The sequence below is a fragment of the Macrobrachium nipponense genome, chromosome 1 (genome assembly GCF_015104395.2).
Source record: "Macrobrachium nipponense isolate FS-2020 chromosome 1, ASM1510439v2, whole genome shotgun sequence".
Classification (NCBI taxonomy): domain Eukaryota; kingdom Metazoa; phylum Arthropoda; class Malacostraca; order Decapoda; family Palaemonidae; genus Macrobrachium; species Macrobrachium nipponense.
The window spans coordinates 190,928,397-190,942,475 of NC_087200.1; the positions used below are offsets into that span (position 1 = coordinate 190,928,397).

Consider the following 14,079-nt stretch of genomic DNA (forward strand, 5'->3'; position numbering starts at 1 on the left):
AACCATTCTTTCCACAAGTAAACAAGAGTCCACGTAAACAGGAGTAATGGTACTGGAAAATCTTTTAAAATGTATCACATAGTAAAACTTTCTCAGCTTCAGATGAATTAATATTTCAATTTTATTCATTCAACTATAAAATTACTTTGTTGCCATATCTTGATTTTCTGTTAAAAGTATCAAAAACATTTGCTCTATACGTAATTAATATTTCAATTTTATGTTGGTTTTTACCAAACTAAAGCCATTAAAATCCAAAATGTACGGTAGTTACTTTAATGAGAACTGTGAAAATTACAATTCAATTAAAATTACAAGTTGAATATCACTCATTAGAAACATTAAAACTGTACTTTTAAATAAAATTCTTGAATATAAATATGCTAAAAAACAATAAAAGTTTAGTTCAAAATTTACAGTAATGAATAAACACATCATCATTACTCTCCAAGCCATCTATTTTCATGTATAAACACTATGAATGGTGTGAAGGAATGTGTTTTTATATGTATTAAAGTGTGTCCAAATGGTTAGTGTATGTTGTTCTCACAGACATGTAATGAGGGCCTCGATCACCTGCCGCTCTCGTCATTGAACTGGAGATGGCAACTCAGCCTGGGATGCTTTTTTTAATGCGGCCACCCATCTGTAAGGAAGAAAAAACAAGTAATGTTACTTTTTTCTCTATTTGCAATGGATGTACACTTCTAAACACAGAGTTGTGGGGCATAACACCACGCACAATAAATTCTATGTTCTTAAGTATGTACGTACGTACTACTACACAAAAATTCCTTACAGATGTGAATTTCTGACTATCGATGAATACTATACGAGGAACGTCCGTGAAGCCAACTTAGTTAATCACTACCATGACCACGAATACCTACATCAAATACAATCATGGGCTTCATAGAGGACTTTTCATAAAACAACTTTGTCACTTCTTCAGCTAGAGATTGTTATAGGTTAATTACACTTCAGAAACAGTTTAATAATTTAAATACTGTACTCTATGTTACAGAAAAGTTATGTACCGGAAAAGGGCTCTAATCGTAAGAAAAACCCCTTCCATACTGGAGAAAACAACATTGCTTTTGAACACAATGAGATGGTATCAGGAAGAATGCAATACACTTTTTTTCAAATGTAACAGAGCCAAGAGAGATGCTCAGGACTTCTATGTCCAGCATGTCTAAGCTCTGACTGGACAGAGGAGGATTTTGCTATGGTGGAGGAGAATACCTTGGAGTATGTTGAACACGTTGCCTTAGTGGTACACTGGGCTGAGAGGCCTGAATTATGAGAGAAGCAACAGACCTCAAAGAATGATCCTCCCTAATCCTTTGGTAACCTTTTTATCACATTTTCCTTGTATCTCTACAGTTGACCACCGCTATTTGCGGACTCATGATTCATGGACTCACCTATTCGTGGATTTTTCTATAGTCCATATATACATATACCCATTATTTGCAGAAAATTTGCCTATTCACAGCATTTTTCACTGAGAAATATTTACAAATTACTGTATTTTCACATCATTTTCATGACTAAATGCACTTTTTGTTGTGAAACTTTTAAAAAACTCAGGTATATGTTTTAACTATCAAAATAGGCAGTAAGCATTTTTAGAGGGGTTTTATGTATTTGCAGGGGGGGGGGGGTCTGGTACCAATCCCCCTTGAATGAGGGTGTCAGCTGTATCTCCCATTTTTTCAATCTTCCCTACTTCTGAGGTATTATGGAAGCATTTCAGTTTAGCAACTTCCTTCTTTTATATAAATCCAACAACCAATATTGCCTATCTTGGAATAAAACTTTGACTAACAATCTATTCATACATTACAGCTTTTAGCTTTCTTGACAAGCAAAACGCAGGCAAGTTCATGTATTTGCAGTAACTATAATGATTGCACTCTGGAAATAATTACAAACCTTAAACTTTCATCTTTGGAAGCTGCTTGGAAAATATAATGCTTCTTCGAATGGTGAAGCTTAAATGCTCTTTCTTTTTCTTTATCACTGATGCCACTTTCATTCCTTGTGCCCTGTTGAGAGACAATAAAAGAAATTAGAATAATAAGATTTTTCTCTGATAACAAAGGACAATTTTCATATTAATAACAATTTACATAATTCTGGGATTTCTGACATTTCACAAAAGTAAGTGTGCTATGGATAGTCCTCAGATAAGAAAGTGTAAGTAGTATACAGTAACACTCCATTGGTGCAACTTTTTTGCAGAGTTCACCATGGATATAGTCATTGTCTGCTCTACAGTAAAATACTGCTAAAAGAAAAAGGTCCTTTTTTTTTCCTTTTTTTTTTACATACCTGAAGATGTGTAACTGTAAATCCAGGTACTGGGGTAGCTGTCAGAGCTTGTTCATCTGCTTCACACTTAAACGAATACAAGACAAAATCTGTATGCAAAGCAAACCACCGTTTAACCCAGGCTTTCCGATGAGTTTTAAGCTGAAGAAAACCTTCCATAACTGCTCCACCAGTTTTAGCAGACACCTTTGGGAAAAAGTATTAAAGTAAGTATTGATTGCAGAAATAATGTTTCTTAATAACGTCATTAAAAGCCATTAGAAATCATATTAATGCGAGTGGTGGAGCAGACTTCTTATGGCATTCCACTAGAAGCTGAAACAATTAGAATAATAAGGTACTCCTCTTATTTCATGGTAAATATAACAATAAAGCTATTCTCACTTTGTTAAACAAGAAAACCAGAACAGCAATTACATCGTAGGCTAGTGATTCACTTTTAACTTCTCTCCTTGCAAGAGGCCTAATGACTCTCAATTTAAACAAATGTAAGCCTGCCCATTCATATTTTAAGGGCTCTACAACTTTTCAATGGGTCTTAAAACTAAGTAGGCAGTCCCCGGGTTACGACGGGGGTTCCGTTCTTGAGACGCGTCGTAAGCCGAAAATCGTCGTAAGCCGGAACGACGCTTGGAAATATGTCTTAAACTAATAAAAAGTTATAAAAACCTTACTTGTAATCCTTTGGTTACACTACATGTTGTTTCCTGTAGTTTTATGTACAACCTGGAGTTATTTTCATAAAAGAATGCTGGTTCTTGAAGGTAAAAACTATTGTAATCCTCTGGTGACACTACATTCTTGAAGTTTTATGTACAACCTGGAGTGATTTTGCAAAATCTTGAGGGCTACAAGAACAGCTGATTACTATTTACGTATCATATAGACTAATTAAAGTAAATGTATCTTTAAATAGGCTTATATATTAGTATCAACAAAACATTTCCTGCCATGAGTCAGAGGCCGTTTAATTGAAACGAACACTTCTCTTGTCCTATCTGTTCAGAAAATAAACGTTACGTCAATCCCCGAGACCATTGTTGCCAAAGCGTCTCTCTCTCTCTCTCTCTCTCTCTCTCTCTCTCTCTCTCTCTCTCTGATCAAATTACATTGGAAACTTGACATACGATTGCCCTAATATACGAATGTTTTGAGATATAACAGAAAATTTGCGAAAATACAAGCTTTGATATACAACAAAATATTTGAGATACGATTTTGCGATGAGTGTTAGTTGTATAGGCGACCGATAAATGGCGTTCAGTCTGTTTGTTTGTTGGTGCTGCATGTTAACACGTCGTTGTTTAGTTCGTTGTATTTGCGCCTATTTTTCGTGTTATTTTGTCTATTTTATTATTAACCATGGGTCTCAAAGCTAAAGACAAAGCAGGTGATAAGAAAAAACCCAAGAAAATTATTTCGATGGAAGCAAAACATGAAATTATAGCAAAGCATGACGTGGCGTTCGTATCGTCGATTTTGGCAAACGAGTATGGTCGAAATCCTTCTACAATATCCACGATCATCAAGCAGAAGGAAGCTATAAAAACCCCCGAGACCATTGTTGCTAAAGCGTCTCTCTCTCTCTCTCTCTCTCTCTCTCTCTCTCTCTCTCTCTCTCTCTCTCTCTCTCTCTCTCTCTCTGATCAAATTACGTACTGGATAATGTCTCTCTTTGGATACTTCGATTTTGCCAAATATTGAGGGCTACAAGAACAGTTGATTACTATTTACGTATCATATAGACTAATTAAAGTAAACGTATCTTTAAATAGGCTTATATTATTAGTATCAACAAAACATTTACTGGCATGAGTCAGAGGCCGTTTAACGAAACGAACACTTCTCTGTCCTTAACTCGGAGCGTCGGAAGACGCCTCTCTCTCTCTCTCTCTCTCTCTCTCTCTCTCTCTCCCTCTCTCTCTCTCTCTCTCTGATCAAATTACTGGATAATGTCTCTCTTTGGTACTTCTTTTGGAATTTGCGTTGTAATCTAACCAGAAACTTCGTTTTTGTTATTATTACTGGAAACAAGCAATGATTTTTTCATTATTTGCGCTTTTGGACTGTTATATGTAAACTAGTATGTATTCATTCGCTCGGAAACTAGTTCCGCATATGAGGCATCACTAAAAAACATAGAAAAATACAACATAAAAAGTGTCGAAAATCATCATAATCTCAAAATTTTTGTTGTAATCTAACCAGAAACTTATTTTTATTAATATACTGTGCTAAACTATAAAGGATTTTTATCATAGTATGCGTTTTTTAAAAGCGTCGTTAACTCGGAGCGTCGGAAGCGTCAGCGTCGTAACCTCGGAACAAAGCGTCGTAACCCAGGACGGATTTTTCCATTGAATATTTAAGAAAAAGCGTCGTAACCTCGGAACGTCGTAAGCCGGAACCGTCGTAACCCGGGGACCGCCTACTTGGCTTGATTGGTGTTATGAGGGAAAATGTAACAGAATGGTGAAAAATACATATTCAAACACGATTTCCAAAGCACAACATGGGGACTAGTGAACCCTTTGATGGACCAGAATGTAATATGAGTTCTCCAAGGAATTACACTCTCAATTGAAGACTAACAGTGGCTACGCTATCAAAAAGTTAAAAAATCTTCAAAGGTGTTCAGACCAAAGATATACTTCTGTACTGAATAACCTTACTTCCGCCTTGGAAGTTTTGCCAACCAGTACTAACAAGAGGCAAAACCACTATCATGACTTCCTTGGCAAGACATTTTCAGTGCTACCTGTGCCAGTGAATATGTGTGGACTGTGCTCCTACTTCATGATTCACTAATTTCACTGTCTATTACTATTAAAGTAGGTAGGTACTGATTTTTTACATTTCATAATACAAGTAATGTACTGTATTCTCATCCAGTCCAAAGAATTCTTAAAATTACAAAAATGAGACTACAGAAAAGATGTAATAAATGCTATCTCTTACAATTGTCTATTCTACTATTGTTTGAATATATCCACCTATGAGAATATTAGCAGCACCCCAAATTCTTAATCATCTAACACAGTTATACTTATAAGGTACATTATGATAACTATTTTGCTAGGTTACCATCTTAGAACAGATGAAATTTTGGATAAAACTCTTGCATTGAATAAAAAGTAATGTACAGCCTACTTAGGTCTGGAAACTTTGTGGAAATACAGTTAGTAAGGAGATAAATTGAAAATATTCAAGTATAGCATGTACTGAAAAAGACTTTGCTACTTTCCAGAAATCCAGATCCCAAAACATCTGATAATGGGCTACTAGCTACGGTGCATACATCCTCCATACCATTAACTAAAATTTCTGCAATAACTTTTAGTGTAAATGCCTCATGAGATGCTGCACTAAAGCCTCTTGAGCACTGCAAAACAGGGTACCACTTTGTGCGCCTTCTGTGACATGAGGTACCTGGCTCTTTGCAACCTCTGTTGAGTCTAAGTTGCACTGTTTTCTACATTCTAACTTTCATGGATGTAGTCAAGTTCAGCTACAGGCTTCCATTCCGAGACGCAAGGCCTCCTTGGTATAAGGGAGGCTTATTTAATCTAATAAATACAGATTCTAAAATTTTACGACCTTCATTTCTATGCATTGTCAGTACATATAAAATCCTCTTCAGGTATGATCACATTACAGAAATTTTTGCCTAAAAATGAAAAAATTTTAAAATATATAATGATTACATTACATAAACCAACCTTCAACCTTAATGGGAGTTCATTTTCCCTGTAGATAATGTAAACATGTTTGTCTTATCATTTCTTAACCTTTTAGATTCTGGACTTTCATTGTATGTATTCTTATGATTTTATTGTATTACAAACTTTTGTATATCCATGTCTTTCTGCTCATTTCAACTGATACTGAAAATGGCACCAGAGTAGTGACAAAACACCCAAATACAAAAAGAAAAATATGCTTTAGCTGATCTTTGTCCTGAAATTTATGTCTACTAAGATTTCCAGAGTTCACCACATTTACAACATTTTTTCATCGTCAGATTGTTTTATCCTATACATATATAGGAAATTATTCTTCTACATTCCCTCCTTATGCCAACAGTACAGATTAATGAAAACTCACAAAGATACATTGTACACTAAATTTTTTAAAATTACAAAAAAATGCCAAACTTCAAAATGGAATGGAATTAACTGGATAGATACTTGCCTCTAATACACCTCTACTTCTAAAAGCCATATCTGACTGCTCCTTCGTACTATGGACAGCACATTCATCAGAATCATCTATTTCAGGTGAAGGTGTAGCAGTTGATGATGAGAGTTCCTGTAGCGTTGTATGGCAAGTTCGACAAACTCTGACGTTCTTTCCACTTTCATATGCTAAAGATGCTTTGAAACTTGAACACTTGTTGCAGACCACCTAAGGTAGGTATGTCAGAGTTAATGGAAATTTTTATAAACAAATTTACTACAATTACCAAGACCCTAAAACATGATACGTACTTAAATATCTGCATAAAATACAAATGCTAGAGCTAATATTCTTTCCTCAAGTCTGATACAAGGTAGAGTCAAATCTCAGATTTCATATGCCCTGGTTTTCATATGATTCGGTTTTCATAGTTTTTTTCTGACAAAATTTTTTACTCTGGTTTTGTACATACCCTCGCATTTCATACACCCTGAAATGCTCCTTCCAGGGGCTACCTTTGACTAGGCCCTGTACCAAGTGCCCAAACAAAGCATCCTGTGTTCTCTCGTAACCTCTCTCATAACCCATTCTGCTTTTCTGTTTGTTGTTTTTTGTGCTATTTTATTTGAGTGGAACTGCTAAATAAGCCATCGTGTGGCCAAAGAAAGTTCTTTCTGTAAAAAGGGCGAGAAATGCTACAGAATTGAAGAAAGAACTCATACCAAAGTGTTGGAAGGGTTTCACATGCTGATCTCTGTAAGAAAATGCCTATAGTAAGTGCTGGTGTTAGTGAATTTAAGGCCAGCAGAGGCTGGTTTGAAAAATTCAGAAAGCAAATGGGCTTACATAATGTGCCTACTTCAGTGATGGACATGTTTGCAAAGTGGAGTGATATAAAAGATTTTGTAGAGAACTATCATCCCAACAAAGATGTAATCTGTGTCTCCAACATCTTTAATGACAATGCTGCATTCATCTTTAGGCAAATTTTAAAGAGACGCCAGAAACAAATGTCTCTGGACAGTTTTGTTGTGCTACATGAGTCCAGTAACTCTCAAGCTTGTCCTACTGCCAGTAGAAAACGATAAGGAGAAGTAACCCCAGATAGTGCCACTGAAAAATGAAGAGGAGAATTAACCCCAGATAGGTCCTTGATACCTGAAGTCCTTCTAGAGGGGGATTCTCCAAACAATGACCTTTCCTCCTCCCTCTCCCCTCCTCTCCATCTCCCAGATGCTAACAAGAGTCTTCTATAAAGGTAAAAGTGATGTTAAATGTTTATTCATCCATTTCATTAGTCATATATATTTATTTCTCATTGTTTTCTGTATGTAAAACTGAGTTAATTCTGTATAAAATGTATTTTTTTAAAAATACTTTTGGGTGTCTGGCATCAATTGGATTTACATTATTCCCTTATGGGCATTTGTTTCAGATTTCATCCATTTCCGACTTTGTGGGACGTTCTGGAGCGGATTACATATGAAAAGTCAGGTTCCACTGTACTTAAGGCAAAACAACTTAATTTAAAATTTTTGTAATGACAAAATACAGAGCATAATGAAACAAAAGGTTCTATGACAGAAGAACAATTTGAAGTAATATAGTACCAAAAAAGGGGCTAAGGAAAAAAAATGTCAACTGTAAATGACATAAAACTGGAATGTAAAACAAGATTTTATTTTTTGAACACAATATTTTTTGTAGTATCACCACCATCCAGTTCCAATGACTTGTATATGCATATGTTACCAAACTGCACTGTTTGGGCATGTTTACTTTTCATCTGTTCCCTTTTACCTTTTGCACCTGGCAAACCACCTTCAACTTTACCTTGCTCTGTTTTCATATCTTATTGAGAAGCTTTCATTTTCATACACAGAATCCTGTACATCGACAGCTCTATCCTTCTTATTTTGTACATGAATTTGTATCTTAATGTTTGATCATTGTTCCTGCATATACTTTGTGATTTTTAAAACTTCTTTTTTTGCAAAAATCTTACCAGCAAGCAATAGGAGTTCTAAAAAGGTGACTCTGATTAAACTGATAATAATCTCCAAGCAGCTTCTGACAACAATGCACAAGATACTTTAAAGCACTGATGAATATGAGCAGATCTGCTTCCTATCCTCTGAGGATGAATTTCAGTTAACATATTGTTTGATTTACAGAAATCGCATAAACTACTTACTGCTCCACAAGCCCTACAATGGTGCTTTCGTCGCACCATGGTGAACTGGCTACCACACTCCATACATTTTGTCACTGAGTCAGATCGTACTAATGTAGGCTGCTTTTGACCAAGGTCTACATCCACAACACGCTGGTCAGGACTGAAGTGTAATTTCAACGAAGATTTTCTCTGATATGTTTCATGAATTGCTTGAAAAAGTGCTTCTAGCCAAAGCTCTTTTTCTTCCTTTGTTCTGAAAAAAGTTTAATGTACATAAGTAACAGGACAAAAATGTGAGTCTTAGTGCTCGTGTCCATAACAATAAGTAAACAGTAATTTATTGTCAGAACAAATGTACAATACATGCATCAGGTAATGTAAATTATTAGTGAACTTACTGAGTATACAATTCAACTGATTTATTATTGTCTCTGATGTAAAATGTGTTAGCCGTCTCCAAGTTATCGCCTTCTAAAACCTGCAGATTATCTACATTATACTTAGCTCGGAGACGATACTGAGGTCCACTCATCACTCGGCCTCCCATTAATCTTGGAGAGCACAACAATAACAAATCTGTGAGCTGTAAATAAGAAAACACAATAAATGCATGTCAACAGTGTTAAACATTACTCACTGTTCTGTATAAGTTGTAAGAACTGCAATCATAAATTTCACTAGACTGAAAAAATATACTACATATACATATACAGAAAATCATAAACCTTACTGAAATAGGTCCAACTTACAAAAATACTTTACAGTACATCATTATGTAAACCTTATGCAAATAGGTTCAACTTACCAAAAACACATATCTTTCTTGATGATCTCCAGATCTGGCTGATATCTTAATTATTTTGCCTTCTTTAACAAGCTCACGAGTTGGCGACACTAGATCCACTGCTCCTCCTAAACTCTCTTGGATTTCTAAAAGCTTCTCAAATTTGTCAATTTTTTTCATTGCATCATTCGCATGATTTGCTGCCATGGAAACTAACTGCAGTGCCTCTGTCAATGAGAAAAATTGACATGTCATAAAAACAATGGCATTCAAAATAATTCATTTATAGCAGGATAATCATAAAAGATAGTTAAGAGTACTGTAAACCTTTCAAGTACAGGTAGTCCCCAGGTTATCCCGGACTCAGCTTACACTGTTCCAAGGTCACAACACTCTTCAAATATATTCATAAAAAATTATTACAGGTTACAACACGTTCCAGGTTTACAAGGTTAGTCTAACGCAAGTCTGGAACTTTAATATGGGTCTACAATGCCAGGACGGTTCAAAATTTTGATTTTGATGAAAAGCTCTATCAAAATGTAGGTTATGTTGTTTTCAAGACACCAAAAGAATTAAAACTAAGGTTTTATTATGATTTTCAACAAAGTCCTGGGCTATGCCATTTTTTGGCTTAGCTACAGCGATAGAATGGAACCCACGTCGTAAACTGGGGACTATGTTGTATTATTTAGAGACTCAATCATTTCTTATTTAAGACCTATCTAATTAAGTAGACAGTGCTTAAGTGATTACAGTATATTTTGATGTGACAGTAGTTTACATGAAAAGAGGAATAGTTTGAATAAACTGGATAATATGAGAAATTTTCATAACTATTTCCGTACTCACAAAAACCACTGTTTTGACAAAAGTCAGTATCACATGTAGAGACCAAGCGACAATTTCCATTTTCAAAATTAGTACAGCAATTGTTAATGAAGTTGTTAGCTGGCAGGTAAGACCCACGATATAGTAAGGAGAAGGTAGTCCTGCTCTAGTGACGAGTTTGGGACTCATTTGCGAATGTGATACTTTGACGTCACCCAGTGACAATTACTGATGTAAACATGTGGATAATTGTCTTTGTTACAATTTGAAAGGCAATTTAATAAAGATCCCTCCAAAGATTTAAGCAGTGAATGCAATTTTGGACACATGAAATACAGTGGTCCCCCCTATTTGTGGGGGATGCGCACCAAACCCCCCGCAAATTGTTGGAACCCCTATAAAAATGCTTAAAACCTCCTATTTTTTCAGTTAAAACTCAAGAAAAACCCACCAAATTTTAATACCTGGTTTTTTTAATAGTTTTATAATAAAAATGGCATTTTATGATGAAATTGATAAAAAAAATACAGGAATTTGTGGATATTTCTCGTAGAAAAATGCCACGAATAGCCAAATTTTTCGAGAATAATGGGGGGAAATGTTCCAGAGAGAAATCCGTGAATGGGTGAGTCCACGAATCTGGAGAATGCAAATATGGGGGGTCGACTGTACGTACTATTGTAGTTCATGTGAATAGTGATATTGGAGAAATCGAATAGGCGAAATGTTGCACAAACAACGTTTTTTGTTTGAAACTTTTAGAGACTGACAGGACCCTGGAGACTGATGACATGGGACTTTTTCCTCAGTTTTTTAAAAATTCCCTGTCTTGTCCTTGTGTGCATTTGGGACCTCGTTGTCAATTGTCAAAGTTTATTTCCTTTTATGAGTTGTCCGTTTGCACGAGTCTGCCTTTCAGTTCATGTATTTTGTTAAATTTACATAGTTTAATTTTGTGATAAAATTGTGAAACCCAATTTTATCACACAATTAAATTATGTGAATTTAACGAAGTACATGAACTGAAAGGCAAACTCGCAACAACAGACAACTTACAAAAGGAAATAAACTTTAAAACAATTGAAAACGAGGTCCAAAATGCACACAAGGACAAGACAGGGAAGTTTAAAAAAAAACTGGGAAAAAAATCCCAAGACATCAGTTTCCTGGATCCTGCCAGTCTCTAAATGTTTTGCACAAAAAAAGTTTATTTTTGCAACATTTTGCCTATTCAATTTTTCCAATATCACATTCACATGAACTGTAATATTTCATAAGTCCTAAATTGCATTCATCGCTGAAATCTATGGAGCGATATTCATTAAATCGTATTTCAAAGTGTAATTGGCAATTAGCCCTATGTTTACGTCAGTAAATTGTTGCTTCGACCGGTTTGGTGGACGTCACAGGTCATGGTCGATTACATAAAAATACACCAGACCTGCCAATGAGATTACCTGTTTTTTCTATGTTGTGGTAAGACCTCCCTCACTACACTGGGCTTATTTCCTCTGATCACTAGTTTGTTGGCTATTTTCCCAAGGCCCCAAAAAATAATCGACAAGAGATGTCAAAGTTCTCCAAGAAAAAGAAAGTGCTACAGTATACCATTCTCTTTGCAGCCACAATCAAATCAAGTGTGGAACCATTATCAAGTGTGGAAAACCCATGGTATGAATAGGTCAGTAGTCCAGGTTCTTAAAGATATGAATGATCAGTAACTGGAGTTATCCACAAGGAGTTAACCTCATCAAGTATATTTCCTCAGCATTGTAGACAAGGATTAATAAGATATCAATCATAAAACATGACTGCAATGACATTCCTACACAGATAAAAAACATTTTCTAACACAAGTGTATGCAGATAATGAATGAAGCTTGTGCAATATGCAACAATGTTCCAATGTAGACACTTTGCTTTGGGATTCATTGACATTATTGCTCCAAAACAGGATAATGCACTATTGCAAAGAGAAGTCACAAAGATATCTGAATGCTGAATTTATTTAGTCACTGAGTTGTTAACTGTCCAAAAACATCAAGTGAGATGGACTTGCACTGCAACATCCTAAGATTCCTAATCAGTCACAAGAAATATAATGCACCACTTCATATTCATTTATTTTTCACAGCAGTATGGCTCTCATAAGGCAAGATCAAAAGATCAAGATCTGAGGGCTTCTACTTTATTGATGAGTCTGGCAAATATTTACCTGAGGATGGTTATTGACAAGGTTCAAACATAAGTATGACCTGACAGTTGAGGATGAACAGCTTCCAAAATCTATCAGCCTCAGAATTCTCATGGTGTACCTAAAGCAGACAATGATTGGTTACTTGATATTCATAAAGTAATTGGTACCATGGGAAGGGTGAAGTCTCCTAGAGCTATGACTTGTCCAACTATGGTTAATGTTAAACAGATTCTAGAAGGAATAAATTTTGGAAGAATATAGGCTGGACTTTTGTATCACTGCTGCACCTCTCTTACCTAGTTGTTAATAAAATACATTTAGGAGAATAAATAGTGACAAGGATATGGTTTTAATAGGAAAATTACATATCAATCAGCCTCATGGGAATTGTGACAACTCAACACCAAAGGCATATCAAAGAAACCAGATGATCATCTTTTGGAAGGAAGGAAGAAATCCTACTGATCTCAAGACTTGGACCTGGTCAATAGTGTTGTGGCACATGCATAAGCCTCATCATGACAAGGTGTGATACAGAATGCAAAGATTTATGGTCATAGAGCAGTGGGAAGATTGTACTAAGACTGAGGAAGTTGTAGATAGATACTATTGGAAAATAGACTACGTATAGTATCCCTGGGGTTTGGCCTTGTCAAGGGAAAGGATGAGGAATAGTTAGAAAAGTAGCAGATATGAAAGTAATAGGTCAAAGACTTGTGGGAGCCTGGGAGAACAAAAACATTGGATAGATAGAAACTTAGACCTGATGCAAATTCAGGCAGAGAAGAAAAACCAACACAAAAATTTTAATAATATTTGATACCTTTTACAATGTTCTAAATTGGTAAGAACCACTGGATCTTTAAGAGGAATTTAAACAGAAACAACAATTTGGGTTCAACTGTGAAAATGAGAGTGATCAATGACATCAAGCTGTTGGATATAAAATACAAGTAAGATATTGACCCCAAATCAACAGTAACATGACATTCAGGGGAGGTAAGAGCTGAACTACTGTGCATCCTTAATTGGAATTCAGTAGTAGTTGTAAAGTAATAGGCTAGTTCTTTGCATACAAATTTTCTAAGCCATGACAATGTTTAACAAATAAACTCATACATATTGCTTTAGGCAGTGCCCTCCTTACTTCTCAAAAACTGGTCCATCATCTCTGATTTACTCTTTTGGAGCAATTAAGTGAGGGCATTGTTAGGTAAAGCAAAACTGGGATTATAGGAATGGTCTCTCCTAAACATGAGCTATGAAAATTAGTAGTGAATAAGTTTGTATCAACATTACTTAGAATTTGTTTTAAAAATTTTAGATTTTTGGATATGCAAGATTGAAAAGACACATAACATACTCTCTGTATCATGTCGATCAGGAGAATCTTCTGGTAGTTTTTTCAGATAATCACGTATGAGCATTTCATAACGAGGAATTCGCTGCACCGGTGACAACATATGGTGCTGGAGTGTTAGGTTCGCACATGCTTCCATAGACTGAAAAGGAAATAAAGAAAAATTAAAATATTAATACTGAGTATGTCTGTCCAAAAAAATACTAACATTCAAGAAA

At 35.5% G+C, this 14,079-nt stretch overlaps 1 protein-coding gene across 1 annotated transcript in view; it reads right to left on the bottom strand.

Moving 5' to 3' along the window:
- Positions 1 to 228: 228 nt before the first annotated feature.
- Positions 229 to 14,079, bottom strand: part of LOC135219948 (uncharacterized) — a 30,533-nt gene continuing 16,682 nt past the window's right edge. The window contains exons 6-13 of the mRNA XM_064257187.1: positions 13,865 to 14,003; positions 9,495 to 9,700; positions 9,088 to 9,272; positions 8,708 to 8,942; positions 6,529 to 6,741; positions 2,338 to 2,523; positions 1,939 to 2,051; positions 229 to 646 (exon numbers count right to left, since the gene is read on the bottom strand). Coding sequence (XP_064113257.1) covers positions 589 to 646; positions 1,939 to 2,051; positions 2,338 to 2,523; positions 6,529 to 6,741; positions 8,708 to 8,942; positions 9,088 to 9,272; positions 9,495 to 9,700; positions 13,865 to 14,003 — 1,335 coding nt within the window. The 3' untranslated portion in view covers positions 229 to 588. The remainder of the gene's footprint in view (positions 647 to 1,938; positions 2,052 to 2,337; positions 2,524 to 6,528; positions 6,742 to 8,707; positions 8,943 to 9,087; positions 9,273 to 9,494; positions 9,701 to 13,864; positions 14,004 to 14,079) is intronic.